Source organism: Caretta caretta, chromosome 8 (assembly GCF_965140235.1).
Source record: "Caretta caretta isolate rCarCar2 chromosome 8, rCarCar1.hap1, whole genome shotgun sequence".
Classification (NCBI taxonomy): Eukaryota; Metazoa; Chordata; order Testudines; family Cheloniidae; genus Caretta; species Caretta caretta.
This window is the reverse complement of record NC_134213.1, coordinates 91,607,518-91,627,550: the sequence shown is the minus strand read 5'-3', so window position 1 is coordinate 91,627,550 and position 20,033 is coordinate 91,607,518. Positions and strand designations below refer to the sequence as shown.

At 38.1% G+C, this 20,033-nt stretch overlaps 1 protein-coding gene across 4 annotated transcripts in view; it reads left to right on the top strand.

Moving 5' to 3' along the window:
* The window catches only part of ALG6 (ALG6 alpha-1,3-glucosyltransferase), a 37,026-nt gene that overhangs the window by 369 nt on the left and 16,624 nt on the right, over positions 1 to 20,033 (top strand). For 3 of the 4 annotated variants that reach the window (XM_048862137.2, XM_048862138.2, XM_048862140.2), the window contains exons 2-5: positions 4,646 to 4,756; positions 8,690 to 8,774; positions 13,132 to 13,221; positions 14,226 to 14,314. In XM_048862137.2, coding sequence (XP_048718094.1) covers positions 4,675 to 4,756; positions 8,690 to 8,774; positions 13,132 to 13,221; positions 14,226 to 14,314 — 346 coding nt within the window. In that variant the 5' untranslated portion in view covers positions 4,646 to 4,674. Of the gene's footprint in view, positions 1 to 530; positions 944 to 4,645; positions 4,757 to 8,689; positions 8,775 to 13,131; positions 13,222 to 14,225; positions 14,315 to 20,033 lie in introns of those variants that run through there. The other variant, XM_048862139.2, reaches the window with a different exon arrangement.

Sequence of the window (20,033 nt, the reverse complement as noted above, 5' to 3'; positions counted from 1 at the left end):
GGGCAGGGGAGGAGGGGCCCTCCGCAGGGTCCCGGGGACGAAGGGCTGGCTGGGGGGGCACGATCTTGTCCGGTGGGGGCGCACGCCCCGCAGTGCAGAGCCCTGAAGGGGAAGGGGGGGTGACAGCAGGAGCTGTTGGGCAGGGCGGGCTGCCGTTGGGCTCAAAGAGGAGTCCCCTCACGGCGCTGAGAAGCGGGTGTGGGCCTGTCCTGGTGGGTGTGGTGGGGACGGGGTCCTGTGCATACCGAGTAGATAGAAAATCGACCCATCATCGGAGAAATCAACAGATGGAAACATATTCTTGGTAGCCTTTTCCTCTGACCATGCTGAGCAGCCCTTGGATTTCATCACAGTGCTCATTGCATGCCTGATGATATCACACACAAACATATGGGGGGCCCGCTCATTAGAGGCCATTAGTCTAGGGATCGTGTCCGAGGCTTTTTCTTCCTTTGCCTTTTTTATTAAAACATATTTGTCTGAAACTGCCATCTTTGTTCAGGTGCATCAGCGGCTTCTTCCTCTCCTTTCTCCTCATACCTTTATTTAGGGAGTCACAATGGGAAGGGACTGGAAATGGCTCATACAAAATTATAACTGTAGTTGAACAAAACTCATCCATTTCTGTTTACAAGGTTCCAAGCTAATAGATTTTCTTGGGATAGATCCCAGAGGCTTGCTGTCTTGACCTGTGATTTTGCCTGGTCCATTTATAAATGAACAGTATTTCATAAGATAGCACAGAGAGAAATGAATAATTCATCACTAGCAAAATACAACCCTAATTTGGCAATGTTGCTTAATTTTTTCAGTCATGGTGGTTTGTGAGATATCAGCACTGAAAAAAACATCACTGTGATTCCATTTTGCCTTTTGACCCCTCCGCTTCATTGTAATGTGATTTTAGTGGCTGCAATATCAAGAACAGAGAACAAATAAATTGGTTAGTCTCTAAGGTGCCACAAGTACTCCTTTTCTTTTTAGAGATCTAGAACTAACACATTATACCATGAGACCTTGTAATCATAGCCTGACTGCAGAGAGTATAAAACATGGGTCTATAAAACCATGCTGGTATTAAAATGAGTGTCAGGATAAGGAAAATGATAATTAGAATGACTAGATTTAATAAATTGGGTGTCACCTATTTTATCATGTATGTTCAGTTTTTTTGGTGGTGTTGAATGTGATTGAATGATTTCACAAAATGTTAAAAAATGCTAATTATTGCATCTCAGCTACAATTTCCTCTCTGGTCAAGGGTTTAGAGACTTTTGGTGCTGCTGCTGACATTTAAAGTATTTCCTTTTCTACATTTGACAGGAGCTTCAACAGTCTAATGAAGTTAAAGTTTTACTTAACATTCAGTAACAATAAAGATATTAATGACAACAAACTGAGGTGTAAAGTTTCATGGCTTGGCAAAACAGAGAAACATTGTGGTGGAACAGTGCAAGTGCTTTCAGGACTAGTACCTTTTCTTAAGCACTCGTCCTGAACTGGTAATCAGAAAGGAATTTTTTTTCTGAGTTACAACAGCATTATGCACCTGCACCCAGTCAGGTGGCAGATTCCTGTTCAAATCCTGTCTCCTCATCAGGCAGAGGGGGGACTTAAACCAAGAGTCTCCCACATCCCAGGTGAGAATCTTTAGCCCAGTGGTTAGGGTAATAAGTGAGGTCCTCCTTTCTCCCTTCCCTTGAATCATTTTGTGAAGTTAGGTTGTCTCTGAGCACATTTACTGGATTGGGCCCAACACACAGTTTAGGCAGAGGAACACCTATCTTCCCCCTGATTTGTGGATCACTTAGTTGGGAGATTTGCCTCCAAATGTTCAGAGGCAGGAATGTAGGTGCCTAGGGAACTTTTACTGCAAAAACTTAGGTGTTGGGTGAGTTTAGGTACCTATAGGGTTAGACTGAAGCTGAGCGGGAGTTTTGTTGATTGCAGTGGTGCCTAAAAATGGGACTTCGGTGCCTGAGTATATTTGTGGCTCCCACCATAGGTGTTTTGTATTGTTATTACTACTATTTATTTTGCCTCCGATACCTATGCAGCACTTTCCTTATCAAAGTATGATGAGTTCTGTGCTTCAAGGAGCTTAGAGTCTAGCACAGTCAAAACACAGGGTAACAGTTTAGGTAAAGGAAGATATGGAGCGATTATTAACAAGGAAGATAAAGTAGTATGGAATTCTTTAAGAATTGGGTTTTAAGAAGAAGAGAGAAAGAGGGAACTTGATAGACAAGAAAAGGGAGATTGTTCTAATAATAGGGAATTGTACGAAGGACTGCAAAGGCAAGAGTGGCAGCAGAAGATGAAAGGAACAGGAGAAAATGAGAGTCTAGATATAGGCTAGGATAGGGTTATTTAGGACTTTAAGATATTTGTAAATTTGATGGGATAAAAGAGAGGAAGCCAGAAAAGGGATTCATGACGGGGGCAGTTGTACAGCATGGTTGGAGGTGAAGATTACTTGAGCAGTGGTGTTTTGAATAGACTGGACCGAGGGCGCATTAGGGAGGAGAAGCTCATTATTATCCATGTCAAGGTGAGAAAAGTAAAGATGGGTTTTAGCTGGGATATAGAGATTTTGGTGTAGAAAGTTTCACTCTGCATACCTTCTGTGGAAGGGGACTGTGATGGGTAGAGTGCCTTAAGTGGGAGGCGTTGTCCCTGGTTCATTTTAGAATTTAAAACTGGTGTAAAAGAAGAAAGTAAAACTCACCTGCTGTGACTGTTACACTTTCCCCCTCTGCAGGTAACATTTGTAATCCCTGTTTATAGAAATGGACTTCAAGTTTTAATGAAACTTTAGAGCCTGAGGGCCTAGTTCAGCCCTGGTTAGTGTCAGACTCGTGGGGCCAAAAGTAGGTTGGCTTCAGAGTAGTAGTACCCACATATACCAGGACTGAATTTAATCCTGTGTTTCCAGGATATTAAAGATTTATTTATTTTGTTTGCTATAAAAAAGGTGAGGAATCTTAGACTGAAATGAAAGGCCTGGAAATTAAGGAATAGTTTCTTAGTTGGGGCAATGCTTTTCACACCGTTGCCTGATGGGATACACTGTGGAGTGTATATAAGAACCCAAACTAAAGCCAGAGGCTTCTCATTGTCATGGCTTTCCTGTGCTGTGTGGAGTTTACCTCTCAGGGAGACTGCAGAAAGACATGAGTTCTCATCCTCATAATTGGGTAAAAGAAAAAAAACATATAATACTTTTTCTTTCATGTTCTCTTTAATAAATGTTTTATGTAGCAAACTTCATAATTTGTCTTAGAACTTTGGAATTAAACAGGGTACTCAACATAAGTCATCAGAAGCTGTTAAAATTTTTCTCTCCTTTAACTCTGTGGAGGAAGAGAAAGAACAAACAAATGGGAACATTGCTGACGTTTAAAGATGAAGTGTTTTTAAATAAACAAATACTTGAACTTGTTGGGATCTTAAATATTTATCCAAATATGTAGATGGGCTTAAAACTCAGCATTTTGTAGTCAAATCCTCTTTGCTTAGTAGGATCTCAGGTTAGTTTTCTTCTGGTAGAATCAGTTATGTTATAAATACCTAGTAAAGGGCAAGGGATGCAGCCTCTTGCTGAAATTTAGATGTTAATGGATATCATCAACCAAGTAAAAATCCTTTTGACTTCTAAAATGTATTTATTTGTAACTTTAAGGCTTCAGGTGTATCTGAAATCCTGACTTTTTTGTATATGTATATTTTAAAAAAATAGGATTTATTTATTTTAGTGAAAGTCTCAGTTTTTAAAAGATTTTTGTAAGAGACTAGAGCCTGATCCTGAAAACAATTAGTACCTAGATGTGTAGAGTTTGCTGCAGCTAGTAGTCCTGTTAATGTAAATGGGACTACTCATTTCAGTAAACTCTACTTCTGGGCATACGTGTTTGCAGAATCAGGCCTGTATTGAGTACTGGCGCAGTGACATTAATCAAACATCCGTTCTTAGCCTATGTCATCATGTAAGCTAAAGATAATGCAGTAGAAAAAGTGGTTAAATGTCACACTATCAATTCTGTGTTTGCTATTACTAATTGATTGATAGTCAAGGAATTGTATAGAAATCCTTGAATATTTTTGCAGGATTTCAGTAGTAAGTAAGTTATTGAGCTGCTTATGGATATGAGCAGCCTCAGTATTTTCCCTCCTCAAACTAAAACACTGTAACATGAAGATTTTCAAATAACAATAATCATGCATAAAGAAACAACACTCCACCTGTATGTATTACATATACAGTCCCCAACATATAAGGACATGGAGTCTAATAATGTGTATGTGTGTACAACATAATGTTGGTTTGAGATCTGGGTTCCTCTCAGTAGTTTGAAATCTTACACTCTTTCTTTTTCTTTTGCCAGAACCCTAATCAGATTGTGGCTCAGAAATGGGAGAAGATATTTCTGTGTAGTGTTTGGTTTTATGCATAGAAACTTTTCAGTGCTTGGAATAAACTGTCTAATCGCAGCATGCAGAAAGAAGCAATATTGCAACATCACATTTATAGTGTGGGGCAGAGTGAGACTATCATCAGTGTCACTAAATTATGATAGGACTCCAAATGCAAAAAGGAACAGAAACATAGGCAGAGCTACAATAGACTTTGTTTTCTTGTTTTCAGGTACCTTTGACTTGGTTTGAAGATCAGCTATGGAAAAATGGAGCTTAATAACAATTACTGTCTTACTAGGACTTATTGTACGCTGGTCGGTATCATTTGGTTCTTATTCAGGTAATGTATATTTACAGTCTACAAAACAAATACATAAAGGTGAATTGCAAAGCTTTTGTTAAGAGTTAAAAACTGGTTTGTAAGATCTCATACAACAGAAGTAGTATAAGGCCATATTATAATAGCCACTGTGCCTCCCTAAGGTTCTGCCATGGCAGCGCTTTAACGTACCTTGTGTGGTTGTGGCGCAGTGCTGGGTGAGCTCTCTCCCAGCACTCTTAAAAATCCACCTCAACGAGGGGCGTAGTTCCCAGCACTGGGGCACTGTCTACACTGGCACTTTACAGCGCTGAAACTTGCTGCACTCGGGGGTGATTTTTCACACCGCCGAGCGAGAAAGTTTCAGCGCTGTAAATTGCCAGTGAAGATAAGCCCTTGAGACTCTTGAGCTGCCATTTTCTCTGGGTTTAGCAATGAGCAACATCACAGTCACCACAACCACAGTGCTGAAAAAGCTATTCCATTCTAATCCCCCTATTTCTGTTAATCCTATTTTACAATGTCCCCCACTAAAATATGCTAGAAGGAATAAAAGAACAGCCAGCTTTCCTTTCCTACACCTTAGATAGTATAGTAGTTGCACAGTAGCAATACAGCCTCATAGTACAGTTGATCAATCTTGCTCTTCAAGCCTTACCACAAGTAAACTGTTCATTTAGTTAAAGCTGTACTGGTAGTAGTGAAGGAAGGGTTAGATTTTTACACCCAACATCCATATTTGCCTGAATGTGTTATGAGATAAATCACAGTTGTATCATTTATTGGATCCGTTTCTTCCCCTCCACCCCCACCTCGTGCTGCCTGCAAAAGAACTAACATAAGTCTTTTCAAGATCTCCTGATGGCTCTTCTAAATTGGCTGTTGGAAGCGTCAGTCAATTTGTACAAAGCTTGCTCTTTACTCCTTTGGTTAAATGCGTAACACTTCCAATCCCTGCCTGCCAGGAGAACCACAGGGCAAGTCTGGGATCAACCCCTAATTTCTTTTAAGGTAGCTCAGAGCCTCCCATTAAAATCACAAGAATTGTCCAGTATTTTTTTGTGACTAAATTGATGGATAACTTTTTGGTTTCATTTACTTGGAGTGATCACTTGAAGTTAAACTGAAAATTTTCAAGCATGATTGTTTGATTTCATAATTTTTTAGTAAAGATAGTTGACTTGAGTGCCTTCTAAAGATCTAAATTTGAAACCTTTCTGTTTTGTAGATAGCTTAGGTCTTTGAGAATTCATCTATTTAAACATACACACAAAATGTAATAACTTTTCTATTGCCATCATTGTATTAACTTTTTATGTTGCTGTGCTGGATGCACTCACCCCTGTTAAAGGGATACTGCTAATTGGATTTTTTTTAAAATGGACTAATTCCAGAATGATCCAAGTTCTGAGAGAGTACCCTTTAAATACTGTTTTGAGTTTTAAAAATTTCCTTAAATTTTTTCATAAGCATTTTGTTGTTCCATAATTTATCCTTACGAAAGGATTTTCAGCAAGGGAGCAACTGAGTAAGGCCTAAATCCAGGAAAGTATGTGCTTTACTTGAATCATGTGAGTAGTACCATTGATTTTACTGGGACTGTTTGTGTACTTGTTGGATCAAGGCCTAACTGACTATTCAGGGGAAACAGTAAACCTGATTATAAACCAGTGCTGTCAAATGCATAAAATACATTGGAAAAAACAGATGTTTTTACGGAATGTAATTTTCAGGATGACGGAGTCCCTTTACTTTGCATTGTCACTATTGCTCAGTGAGCTCACACACTTGATCAAGAGATTAAAAGTAGTTCTTTGCTGCTCTCTGAAGCAGACTATTAATGCTGATTCAGCATAGTTCAGAATCGTGTGGCATGAATGACCGGACACAAGGAGGTTATTTCCACTCCCATTAACTATACTAGTGTTCTGTTGCTACATCGTTTTATTTATCTTGCTGTTTGTCTTGTGATGCCTTTTTGAGGCATTGCTAACCTTGTTGAGTTAGGGTTATGTTTGGGAGAGGACAAATAACTAATGCATGGCAGTGAAGGTCACCATCCAAGGCAGCATGGTCAAGGCTAGTTGGTTTTAGACAATTAATCAGAAAAAGTCGTTTATAGTACATTTAGAGTCTAAGGACCAGATTTTGTCTTCTGATACATTTGCAAAGCTGCCATTAAGTGAGTAGAAGCCAACTGCGTGTACCTGAAGGCAGAATTAGGCCCTTGAAACCTCAAACTTCCAGGCAGCAATAAAACTGAACAAAGCAAGGGTTAATTTAAAGTACCTGTATCTAGTATCTGGTGCACTTCTGATAAGAATGGAAAATTGGAATGCATGTGAACAACAATATATTTTTCTTAAATTCTAAATCCTAGTTGGCTATATATCTGCTGCCAGCTTCAGAAAGGTGCATTAATTACTGTGGTAGGATTCCTTTTGCCTTTCTTGAGTAAAGATCCCTTAGGTATAGTTGACTTGTTCTTCTGGGCTGGCTTTAGAGCATGCTAGTATTTAACAAAATGTGAGTACCAATTCCTGAGCTAGCAAATTACTTAATTCACCAGCTAGCTGAATATAGAAAGTGGGTCAGACTATGGATTAGGAACTAGTTTGCCATTTCTAAAATGATCTAATTCCTTTTCTTCACCTCTTTTGAAAATTCCTGCACATCCACAAAAATCTTGAGATGGTTAGAAAAATCTGGTTAATACCATTCCTTATATTTAGTAAATTCTGTGACAGATTCTTTCTGTCCAATAGATTTGTCATTCCAGGGTGGGCATTGATGAGGTTTTTACTCCCTGATGACCTGACCTGTTTGGGATCCTTTTATCTGAACGTCTCTTATTATAGAAATAATGTACTCTCTTTTTGTGACCACAAACAAATCACATATATCTGTGCTTGTGTGAATCCCACAGACATAGATCATGTGAAAGAATTATAGATGGATTTCCTATATCTAAAAGAAACTCTTCAATCTCCATGAGGTTAGAGTCAATATCTCAGTGGAAGAAACTGTCTGCCTAGTTTCTGTTCTCAATAGGTAATCACAAGATAAAGGCAGTGAATAGTATGTATACAGTGGCTGCATAATGTGGGACTACCACAGTTAGATCACTTTGAGGAACTTGTTTGTGAACAAACCTATGAAGACTGCATTGATAAAGATTTTTCATGGCATACTGAACTAACTTCCCAAGAGCCTTGTAAATGGTGTATGTGTGTAAGAAGCTTTCTTTGACTTTGGTCATCACTCAGAGCTACTACATAACAATCATTCAATTGAAAGATGTGGGAAAAAAAGATTCTAGTAAACAAAAATGGAGCATAGACAGTCTGGTAATTCAGAAAGCTTTGTAAAAATGAATTTTTCTTCTCAACCCACTCCATATATGGTGCAGTTTTAATAGAATGATATTACATCGTATATTAGAAATAGGTAAACTACTTACAATGTTAATTCTCTGTTAAGAACTGTGGGGGAAGGGCAATTTATACAAAGGTGAAGGACAACTCATTTGCTGTTTTATTTCTGAAAAAGTAGTAGGCATATTCACACACAACAAATGTGTAAGAATGCAGTAATCCTACATGGTCTTATTTCTGAGAAAATGCAACACTTTTCATGCTATACTTGATAACATTACCAATGACTTTATGAAATGATCAGGCTACTGTATCTGTTTCTTGAAAATTGTATAAGTTGATAACTGCTCCTCTCAGAAATATTCATAACACCAAAAGAATACTTGTACTATGTTACATATGTATGTTTTTTATAGGAAACATGATCCATTGTTCGTTCTGTCCCAATTTTAGATACTAATAAAGCAAAGTACCCAGAATAAATATGATATTAATTTCCAGATGCATTCTTGGAGGAAAAGCAGTGTCAGAAACAAAAAATAAATGTGTAAGCACTTTTTGCCATCTCTTGCTTTCTTAGGTGCAGGAAAACCACCTATGTATGGAGACTATGAAGCTCAGAGGCATTGGCAAGAAGTTACTTACAATCTACCCATCAAGGAATGGTATGTATCACTTTTAAGTTTCAGCCTACGATGTGTAATGAAAAAAATCAACTTTAAGGTGCATAAAAGTAAGACTTGAGATTTTTAAATCTATTCAAAAGCTTTTTACCATTCTCTGAACTACTCTAAACAACCTACTTCTCCCTGTTCTTAGACTGAGATATTATTTTTGCTTAAGAAATGTGCAAGTGTTAAGAACTTAAATTTGATTTGTTAGATTTTTGTATATAAAACAGAAAAGTTTGAAAAACAATAGTCTAAGAATGCAGTAAAGATGCAAAGAATGTGCTATGTCTTAGCTCATCCTGTGTAAAAGTAATAATATGAGCAACTGCCACTGGAACTACAGGAGACCATAGTCTTCAAGTTTAAAATATACAGTCTTCTATATCTGTTGAATGAGGGTTTTCTGTTAAACAAAACAGGCCCTTGGGTACTGATGATATTTCAGAAAGTGTATACTTTACATTATCTGGCTCATAGCTTCATGTATTATGGCAGAGTCTGTTGTTAGTAGGTAATTAACAATCGTTAGAATTATGAAGAATATCATACCTCTGGAATCTGCACCCTTGCGAAGACAGCCCACTTGTATTAATTTTTGAGGACACCAGGAGACTAGTATCTCAACTGATATGTTCAATGGCTGAGTCTTGGAAGATTAAGCCTTGTTTTGGATAGGAGGGAAATGTCCACTATGGAAGGTTGCTACACTCCAACGTGTAAAAGAACTGTTAAACTACAAAGGTTAAGAATCTGAGTAATTTTGGTAGCGCTCATTTAAGTTTGCTATCTAATAGAACTGTCCATGCAGCAACAAATGAGTTGCAATATAAATTTGTTTTGCCTAGCTACAGGGAGATGTTCTCTGAAGTTGCCAAGCTCCTAAAATATCTCTTGATATTTTCATAGACTTAAATCCTAATTCAATATTAGATATGCATGTACATGTAATTTTGCTGTGCTCCATGTTTATTCCTTTTGTTCAGAAACAAAGTATATTTAAAAAATTGCTGCAGTAAACTACAATATGATTTGTATATCGTTTCCTTGCATGAGATTTCTCTGAGCCAGAGGCTAGAATTTAAATCTTTGTGTTTTTTTCTGTTTCTCTAGAACTCTTGCATATTTATCCAAGGCTACGTTAATGACATCCTGTCTTCTTGTATTACTAATTAAAAATGTGGCAATTGTTACCTTGTGCTAAGTATCAGTTGATACATGTAATGTTTTCCCATTGAAATACAAGTTTAGGGAAGGATAAGAGTAAAATACACAAAGTAACTGGGAAGCTTACTAGTGAATTGCGGAATATTAAAATCCATGTGAAAGAGCTGAACTGTCTTGGCATGAGAAATCTTGAGAGGTAGGAGAAGAAGCAGAGATGCATCTTAAAGAAATACGATTTATCATCAATTGTTCATAAGATACTCCAGGCAGCTCATAAGGAATTCAAGAAATATCATTTACTGTAATAAATGTCAAAAATTGGCTGCATTGGAGTGGGTAGACTGGAAAAGCCAAGAACTTGCCCCTTGGCAATTATAAAAGACTAGTCAGTCTGTTTCATTCTGAGATTTTAAAGAGTTGATGTCTTATTTTTATAACTTTTATTTTCCTTGAATTAAAACTTCCTCCTTGCATCTGGAAGATGTGGCTAAATTCTAACGGCTGCCGGCCTTCCACAGAAACATTGAAAAAACAGAATTGTAGACAGGAAAACCCTTTCCTTGTGTACCCTCACATATTATCCTCCAGAGTTTTCTTTCTGATGTAGAACTAGGTGAAATGGTTATTGCTGACATCTCTGATCCAGGTTCATGACCTTGTGTCAGCTATTTAGAAGGTATTACTTTAATAACTCAGTTATATCTGCTGTCAATTTTCCTTTAGGCCTTTGTTTCTTCTACATACTGGTAGAATTACCCAGATGTGAGTGTGAACTCCCTCTGTATGAAACTCCAGTTTGTGTGTATATATGTTCTTGTATGTCTGTCTGCCCCAATTGCTTATGGTATACTTTTTTAACCTAAAAGTATGGGGTACATAGTTCAAATTTCTCTAACAGTTGCTGTCATGCTTCACAAAACGCAATATAATATCAAAATCCCACTTCATTTGTCATTTACTCATTCCTGTCACTGATGATGAAAGGCAAGAGTCTGCCCTCAGACTTTAACAGCAACTCAAGACTAGGGTATTACTCTCTGCCTCTGTGTGAGGAATACCTATTGATGTCCCTAAGATTTCCTTGAGTGAGGAAAGCAGAACTGGACCCAAGATCCCTCATGTGAGTCAGAGAAGGTGGACTCTTTCTTACAATAGTTCTGTGTAAGCTCTCTACCTCCTTGTTTCACTCAGTGATGAGACAGTCCAGCGTTGGGGACATAATGTTTTCTGCTAAAGTAACCAATTGTGATGTCACAAAAAATGGACATTGCAAAATGAATGTGTCAGGAGAAGCAGTCTTGATCACAAAAAAGTTTCTTCACACCTATATCATGCTGGGGCTCATCAGTGAAACAGAGTGCTGCACCTGACTATTCAATGAGATTTAGGTACTATATTTTAACAAACTCGTACATATGTCTGTGTCATAAATATAAAAGGAAGGGTAATCACCTTTCTGTAGACAGTGCTATGAAATCCCTCCTGGCCAGAGGCAAAATCCTTTCGCTTGTAAAGGGTTAAGAAGCTAAGGTAACCTCGCTGGCACCTGAGCCAAAATGGCCAATGGGGGGACAAGAGTCTTTCAAATCTAGAGGTGGAGGGAACAAAGGGTTTGGTCTGTTCCCGGCAAAAGCATCACACAGGCAGATCAGGAATGCAGCCTTACAACTCCTGTAAAGTTAGTAAGTAATCTAGCTAGAAAATGCGTTGATTTTCTTTTGTTTAATGGCTTGTAAAATAAGCTGTGCTGGAGGGAATGTATATTCCTGTTTTTGTGTCTTTTTGTAACTTAAGGTTTTGCCTAGAGCGATTCTCTAGGTTTTGAATCTGATTACACTGTAAGGTATTTACCATCCTGATTTTACAGAGGTGATTCTTTTACCTTTTCTTTAATTAAAATTCTTCTTCTAAGAACCTGATTGATTTTTCATTGTTCTTAAGATCCAAGGGTTTGGGTCTGTGTTCACCTGTACCAATTGGTAAGGATTATTATGAAGCCTTCCCCAGGAAAGGGGATGTAGGGCTTGGGGGACATATTTTGGGGGAAGATGTCTCCAAGTGGTCTCTTTCCCTGTTCTTTGTTTAAAATGCTTGGTGGTGGCAGCATACTCTTCAAGGACAAGGCAAAGCTTGTACCTTGGGAAAGCTTTTAACCTAAGCTAGTAAGAATAAGCTTAGGGGGTCTTTCATGCAGGTCCCCACATCTGTACCCTAGAGTTCAGAGTGGGGAAGGAACCTTGACGGTCTGTATATGCAAACATTGGGTATTGCATTGAAGAAAACATATACATTTCCTTTATAGGATCTGTTTAAATAATTAATCGGCTCTTTGGCTACTTGTCTGCAAACGTTTTGCTGCTTTGGCTCTGCCGGTTATTGAGCCTTCTACTAATGTGTGACTTTGCCCATCATGGAGCTAAATATGACAGTTGTGCAATATGTGAATTCAGTATGGTTCACAAAGCATGTGAAAGGTGGCTGCATACATCTTTATGAAGTAGGAGGGTTCTTCTGTCTCCAGTCAGGAACAAAACAGGTGAGCTGAAGAGTCCTCTAAAGGTATAAATGGGCTACCTAAGTCCAAAGAATAGAAATTGAGAACCTTAATATAAGGAAAACCTCTCTATAGCTGAGGTCAAATCAATACTCTTTAAAAACTGCCTTTTCTTTGAGCTCTGCTAAGTCTGTGTTCTCTTTTTGTGGTTGGGCAAACTTTCTATTTCAGCCTTCTGCTGGAATAGCTCCTGGATCTGAAAAATGTAGTTCATGACTGTGGATGGAGTTGGGGATGATCCTATCAAATCAGGAATTGTGGGCTTTGGCGGATGTGGGGAGCTCATTTTGTACAAGCATCCTATGGATCCCTCCAGCTTGGCTCCATGTAAAGGAATTTTATTCCTCGATGAATACGCTTAGTTGGGTATAGAGCCAACATCTCTTGCAGCTTCTTACAGTCTTCACAGTTGCCAGCAAATGTATATTGAATCCTTTGTTTGTGTTTGTTTTAGTGCTTGCAGTTATTTCTAGTAAAACAAAACAAAAATCCCAATGGGCAATATTTAGTTCCTATGAATGTTTGACTATATAGTAGAGACACGGTTGGCTTAATGTGCAAACTCTTTAGGTTGAAGTGAAGTTACAATGCTGGAATCCTAGATCCATTTTTAAGTTTTCTTTTGTTTTTCAGGTACTTCAATACCAGTGACAATAATCTGCAATACTGGGGCCTTGATTATCCACCTCTTACTGCTTATCACAGTCTCTTGTGTGCTTATGTGTAAGTTAATCATTTTAGGATTATTTTAAATGTTTGCTATTGGTGGAGAATGAAAGAAAAAACAAATGCATTCTCCCCCTCCTCTCAGAGGAGAGGAACAAAACAAATGGCAGGGATTTGCCTCTTTGGTATAGTTCACTTATTATGTGCAATTATGGAGCTGGAGAAACAATAGATGTGGCATTATTACTTCACCCCTCTTGCTTCAAACCTGATCCTGCATTTGTTCCACATTGAAATCAGTTACGGGGCTTTGCCTATAACAGGACTGCAGGATCAGTTCCTCTTGTATTCCAGTGCCTCCAGTGGGTGCAGATTACGTTTTAGCCGATGGGTCATAGTTATAGCTTCCTGAATAAGTCATTTAGGGTTAGCGATGCACATAGTAAGGCACGTCAGAGATTGTTTCCAGCAAATGGAAAATTAATCTTGTATTGAGAACCCAAGTGGCATTTGATGAGTGGATCCTACGTGATACCTTGTAAATATAATTCTGTTATTGGGATGTTCTTCCTGTATGGCCTTTAACCGTAGAAAATTTTTAGAAAATTGGAGTGTTCTGTTCAGGGGCAGACAGAAAAAGGGTGCTGCAGGTCAGGTTACGATGCACTGGCAGAGCTATGTGGGGAAAGTTTGCTTCACATCTGTCTGCACTATGCCTACTTTCTGTTAACACTTAAAAAAAATCACAAGTTAGCTTTCAGTTTGAGAAGTGCCGAATGACTGTAATAGAATTAAATTATAGTAATAGAATTAAATCTGTATAAGCACAAGATAACTATTTTCAGTTTTTGTATTGCTGATTAGCAGCTAAATACGATAAAATAAACTGGTCTAGTGGTGAGGAAACCCCTTCCCTGGTCACTATTGCTTTTGATAAAGTTTGCCTCATTTATCTTAATCCTCTGAATATGTCCCTGTGCATATCATTTTTATTGCTGAAAAGAACGTAAAGGGAAATGAGAACTGTCTACATTTTGATGTGTCTATACTTTGTTTTACAGTGCAAAGTTAATAAATCCCAATTGGATTGCTCTCCACACATCCCGTGGATATGAGAGTCAGCCACATAAGTTATTCATGCGTGCAACAGGTAGAAAAATTGCATTTCCTTAACATGATCTTATACGTTTTTCTAGCTCACTAATTTAGCACATTTAATTTGACATCCCTTGTTGTGTCTTTTTGTTTGTTTGTTTTTTTTGGGGGGGGGGTTGTTTTGTTTTTGTCAATTTCTACTGCAAAACTGACTGATTTGAGGGTATTGCAGGTCTGGCACTGTTAACTAAGCATCTGTGTCTTCAGTTCTGCTCACACTTGTGAAAGTAGCAGAATCTTTATATTGAACTGGTTTTAGTAACAACTTTAAAAGGATACTTTCCAGTCGTTTGGGTCTCAAATTTAAATTTTAAAGGTGACCTGCAAAGGATTTTTTAAAATGGATTTGCAACCTTTCTAGTTCTTTATGATGCCTAAAGAAGGCCTGAAGGTTTTATTTTTTTAAATTCTGCTTGCTTTTTATCTTGGAAGTATCAAGTGTATCAAGACTGGCCTTTAATGAATTTGGAGAAGGAACTCTTAGGGGTTTCAAGGATATTTACTGTGACTTTTCATATCTTAATTGGAGGGGCAGGTATTTAATCTTTATAACTAAGACAACCTTTCTCCACAATGGCAGGTTTCAGAGTAGCAGCCGTGTTAGTCTGTATCTGCAAAAAGAAAAGGAGGACTTGTGGCATCTTAGAGACGAACAAATTTATTTGAGCATAAGCTTTCGTGAAGTGAGTTGTAGCTCACGAAAGCTTATGCTCAGATAAATTTGTTAGTCTCTAAGGTGCCACAAGTCCTCCTTTTCTTTCTCCAAAATGTTTATCGGCCTCTGGAATTAAATAGCTGTTAACAAAAACATGCAAAATCAAAGTGTTTTAAACAGTGTGATTAAAAATCTCAAAATCACTTTTCTGACCATATGAGGCCTTTGAACAGCCTCTATAATGAAAACGTAACTCCATTAAGATAGCAAATAATTTCATTTCTTCTCATGGACATGTTAGTGGAACAGCTGCTGATGTGGCCAGTGGCTTCTAGCAAGTGAAGAATACTGGGAGTAGTGATGTGACAGTAGCCATAAGGCAGCCAAATCATCCCATTATTTTTTAAAGTTTAGTTATACCTTTTGCTTCACATGGCAGTGCAGAGTCCTATAAAATAACTGTGCTGGGTGAGTATCCTTATTTGCTGATTATATTGAGCAGAATCTGATGTTCATCAATAGCACTTTCTTGTGTTGCCCACAAACCTTTCAGTGTGGTTTCTAGTAATTGATTATATTTAGAAAAAAATCACTAGGACGAAATTACCCTTGAAATGGTCTTTAATAATGTTCAAATCAACACGCTTGACAAAACACTGATGTACAAACTAAGAAAACTGATATACGTTCTTTTAACAATAGCCATTAAACTTGTGCATCAGGATTACAAAATTCAGTACAGTTGAATGTTGACCATTGGTGTTATACTTTTGTTTTAAATTTTGAACATGTACATTTGAAAACATTTTCTTTATGAAGTGACAAGTTGATAATGTTTCAAAGACTGTGTTAGCCCTGTGGACTTGCTCATTTTGGGTTTGTTCCTTTAGGGCGCTTGAGCACCAGGCCCCAGATCCAGCAGAGCATTTAGCAGAGTCTTAACTCTAAGCACAAGTAGTCGCATTGAATTTAATGGACTGTTCACATGTCTAAGTGCTTTGCTGGATTGGGGCCTTAGTGCAGGATCAATCCTTTGTTCGTTCTAGATTGAAAATAATGCAGCAAGGCAATTATGTTTTTGTAGAGAAACAGGCCAAGATTTTCAAAAGTGACTAGTGATTTTGGGTGCCTCAATTTCTTGGTGCCCAACATGAGACACCTTAAAGGGGCATGATGGTCAGAAAGTGCTGAGACATACACTCTGAAAAATAGGTCCCTTCAAGTTCTCTCAGGTTCACCACCCCAAATCACGAGTGAATTTTTAAAATTTAGACCCCAATATTTGAAATATCAAGTCCCAACGCTTCAATAATTGAATCACAGAAATGCTGGACTGGAAGGGACCTTGAAAGGCCATCAAGTCCAGCTCACTGCACTGGGGCAGGACCAAGCAAACCTAGACCATCCCTGACAGGTTTGTCCAACCTGTTCTTAAAAACTGTTCCATAACTTAACTACCTTTCAGTTAGAAAGTTTCCTCTAATATCTAGCCTAAATGTCCTTTGCTGCAGATTAAGCCCGTTACTTCTTGTCATACCTTCAATGGACATGGAGAACAACTGACCACCATCCTCTTTATAACAGCCCTTAATGTGTTCTAGAGAAACAAGTCACAAAACTGGGATCTTTATTCTGCTGGTCTCACACCTTTCTTTCCTTAGAAGAATGAAATCTATTCTTCAAAGTCAGTTTTTCTTTATTTCCTTTGAATATCTTGTTTTGCAATATTGCTTCCTCTCATCAGAAGGGTAAAGGCTCAAACAAGATATTACTAGAATATTTGTAAATATACTCTTACTTATATGAAAGGAAATTTTGCGATGCAAAAGTTTTGAAGAATGAGTCACTTTTAGAAATATTTCCAACTGTATATAGGGCTGTATGGAAAAACAAAAGAATTAAGAAAGAATAAGTATTATCCATAATGACAGAAATACTGAGACATTTTAATCGTACAATACAGATGATGTTTAAATAAGTGCTTCCAAAAACACCAACCTTCCCCCATTTATGCAAAGTTTGAACTAACTTATAGATGGTACCACTAACTTGTACTTTCAAGTATTTGAATGCTTTATGAATTAGTACAACTTATTTGCATAGGCCATATCGCCTCTTTTTTGTATGTGTCATGTCTGTTTTAGGCTGCTGTTTACATCACGATATGTATGTGCACATGGATGTAATTCCAAACAAATGGAATTGAGATATGTGTTTAAAACTTTTCCCCCTCTCTTATGTGATAATTATACTATGTAAATAGTAGGTAGTGAGAACAAGGTGAGGTATATTGTTTTTGATTTTGGAAGAGATACAGTAAAACCTGCCAAGAGCTACCACTTACGGAAATTAGCAAAAGTGGTCGCTTTGAAGAGAAACCACCTCTTACAAGGTTTGCTGTAAAATGGGCACTTTTACTATGTACAGAAAGGCTAAAATTGTTACCAGTGTTTCATGTTTAATTTTAAATTACTTTTAAATGAACATTACATACAGTATACAATTCAGTACTGAATTTAAATGCTCTTGGTGGGTTTATTAATACAGTAGTACAGTGTTTGTTCCTCAAAAGAGGAAATTCAGTAAACTAATACAAGTGCTTATTTTCTAGACTGAAGCTGAAAGAAAATTAGAGGTACCTGTGTTATCAAAAAGTCCTGGTTTCAATCTACAGTAGCCTGCTTTTATTTGAAAAAGTTCACTTATTCTTGTCTGCCTCTGCAACGATAGGAGCATGTTTACTACTACTTCTTCTGCATTGTTGAACAGCTCTAAAAGGCGGTTGCTGCCCTTTAGAATGGCAAACACTTTCATGTCTTTAATCATATTCTTGGTTTCAGGCACAAATGATTCTTCCTGGGAGTTCAGAGGCACCATTGCTATCCCCTTCATCATCATTAGTTTTTGTGTCACTGTGTTAGTCGTCACATGGCTTGAAATTTTCTAGGAGTTTTTAACTGACTGTGACTAGTCTGTGACTTCTTCAGTTGTTGCAAGGTTCTTATCAATCTGGTAGATCTTCTCAATCAGCACACCAAAAAGACTTAGCAACATCTTAACTACTGCAAGAGGGAGCTCATATTCATCTTCTGGATGAACATCTTCATTTGGTGAATCCGCAGTTGACTTGGCAATGGTGAATCCACATTTACCAAAGCATTTTTTTTTGTTGGTGCTTGGCTCAATCTCACTTGATGCTCAATGAACCCAGTGTACTGCATTCAAGAGTGAAACCCTTTTCAGAAGCATTGGGCCCAATTAAGTTAAGTCAGATTTCAATTATTCTTCATCAAATTGATTTTCCTTTTCCGAAATTTCAGTTTTAGGGTTTGAATAACCCCAGCATCTATAGGTTGTAACACGGAGGTGCTGTTTGGGGAAAAGATGCAGAGTTTAATGTTTGTATGTTTAACAGGGCAGTGGCATGGCGCATTATCCACAAACAACAGAATTTAATATCCCTGTAGTAGCAATTTGTGATCAAATCTTTGTAATCATTTTTCAAAAAACGAGTTTATTCCTGCTTTTTTGTTGAATTCATACTTCACAGGCAACTCCTTGATATTCAACTTGCCAGAGCATTGTGTGCATTGGGATTTACTGATCAGTATAGGCTTTTCTTTATCTCCATTCATGTTGGTGCATAAAGCAAGTGTGATTCTTTCCTTTGAATGTTTCCCATTTGAACATTGCTCACCTTTGACAAGGAGGATTTTGCTGTTGCCGCTGTCTAAAAAACAGTCCAATTTCATCCATGTTGTGGATTTCAGACAGTTGATCATCCTGTATGAGTTCAGGTAATTTTTGCTTCCAGTCTGAAACGACACTTTGGTTAATGTCTGCACTCTCACTGCATACTGTACAAAAGGCAAGGTTGTGCCTCCTCTTAAACAATTCAAGTCAGTGATTGCTGGCTTTAAGCTCCCTGTTTTCCAAGTCCTCTGCGAATTTCATGGCTTGTGCTTTTAACATTGGACCACCAGAGATATTTACATGACCAACGACAGTGGATTTAAACCACTCGGAAGTGAGAAAATTGACTTCTTAATTTTCAGTTTTGGCATGTTTTAATTTTTGTTGAAGAATTTATATTTGACTCATAATCAGCGAGGATTTCTGCCTCTGTTTTAATGGGTTTTGGATTTGTGTGTTTTCCAATTCCAAACTGTTTGGCAATTTGACAACTGGTATCTAGCTGTGAAATTGCTTTAAAATGTTACTCCATTGTAAGAAACACTTCAGATTTGCATTTCTCTTTTGCTTCCATGTTGACTTCTTTTAGTTTTAAACTGTAACTTACAATAGTGTACACCTTTCATTTCAACACGTTCATGTCTTCCTTTCAAGTTCAACTTCTGGTTCATACACAGACTGATAAGTAGGGCCCTATCAAATTTGCGGCCATGAATCATGGAGCATGAAATCTGGTTTTGGTAAACTTTTACCCTATACTATAGGGTAAACGTTTACAAAAATATACAGTGTTTCTCAAACTGGGGGTCCCGACCCAGAGGGGGTCACAAGCCTATTGTAGTGGGGTTGTGGAATTGCCACCCTTACTTCTGCGCTGCCTTCAGAGCTAAAGGGCTTGAGATTGGTGGCTGCTGGCCGGGCGCCCAGCTCTGAAGGGAGTGCCGCCTCTAGCAACAGCGGAGAAGTAATGGTGGCATCAGCAGCTCCCACTCTCTGCTTTGCCTTCAGAGCTGAGTGGACAGAAAGCGGCAGCTGCTGGCCGGCTGCGCTGTTGCTAGTAGCAGTGCAGAGGTGAAGAAGATCAGTTTCTCCTACGGGTTTGTTTTTACAGATAGGAGTAAGAAAATGTCGTTGCTGGTCACAGATGACATGTTCAGTTTTTTCACAGTTAAATTATAGGGGAAAAACGTTCTGTGGCCTCTGCAAGTAGTCGCTTGAGACAGGTGGTCTCTCTTCAGGGGTGACCATTAAGGCAGGTTTTACTGTCCATATATATGAGAGAGACAAAATTCCAGGTTTAAAACTAGACTGGCTGCATAAGAACAGTCTCTGAACAATTTCTCCAGCACCTTAAGCATAAGTAGGG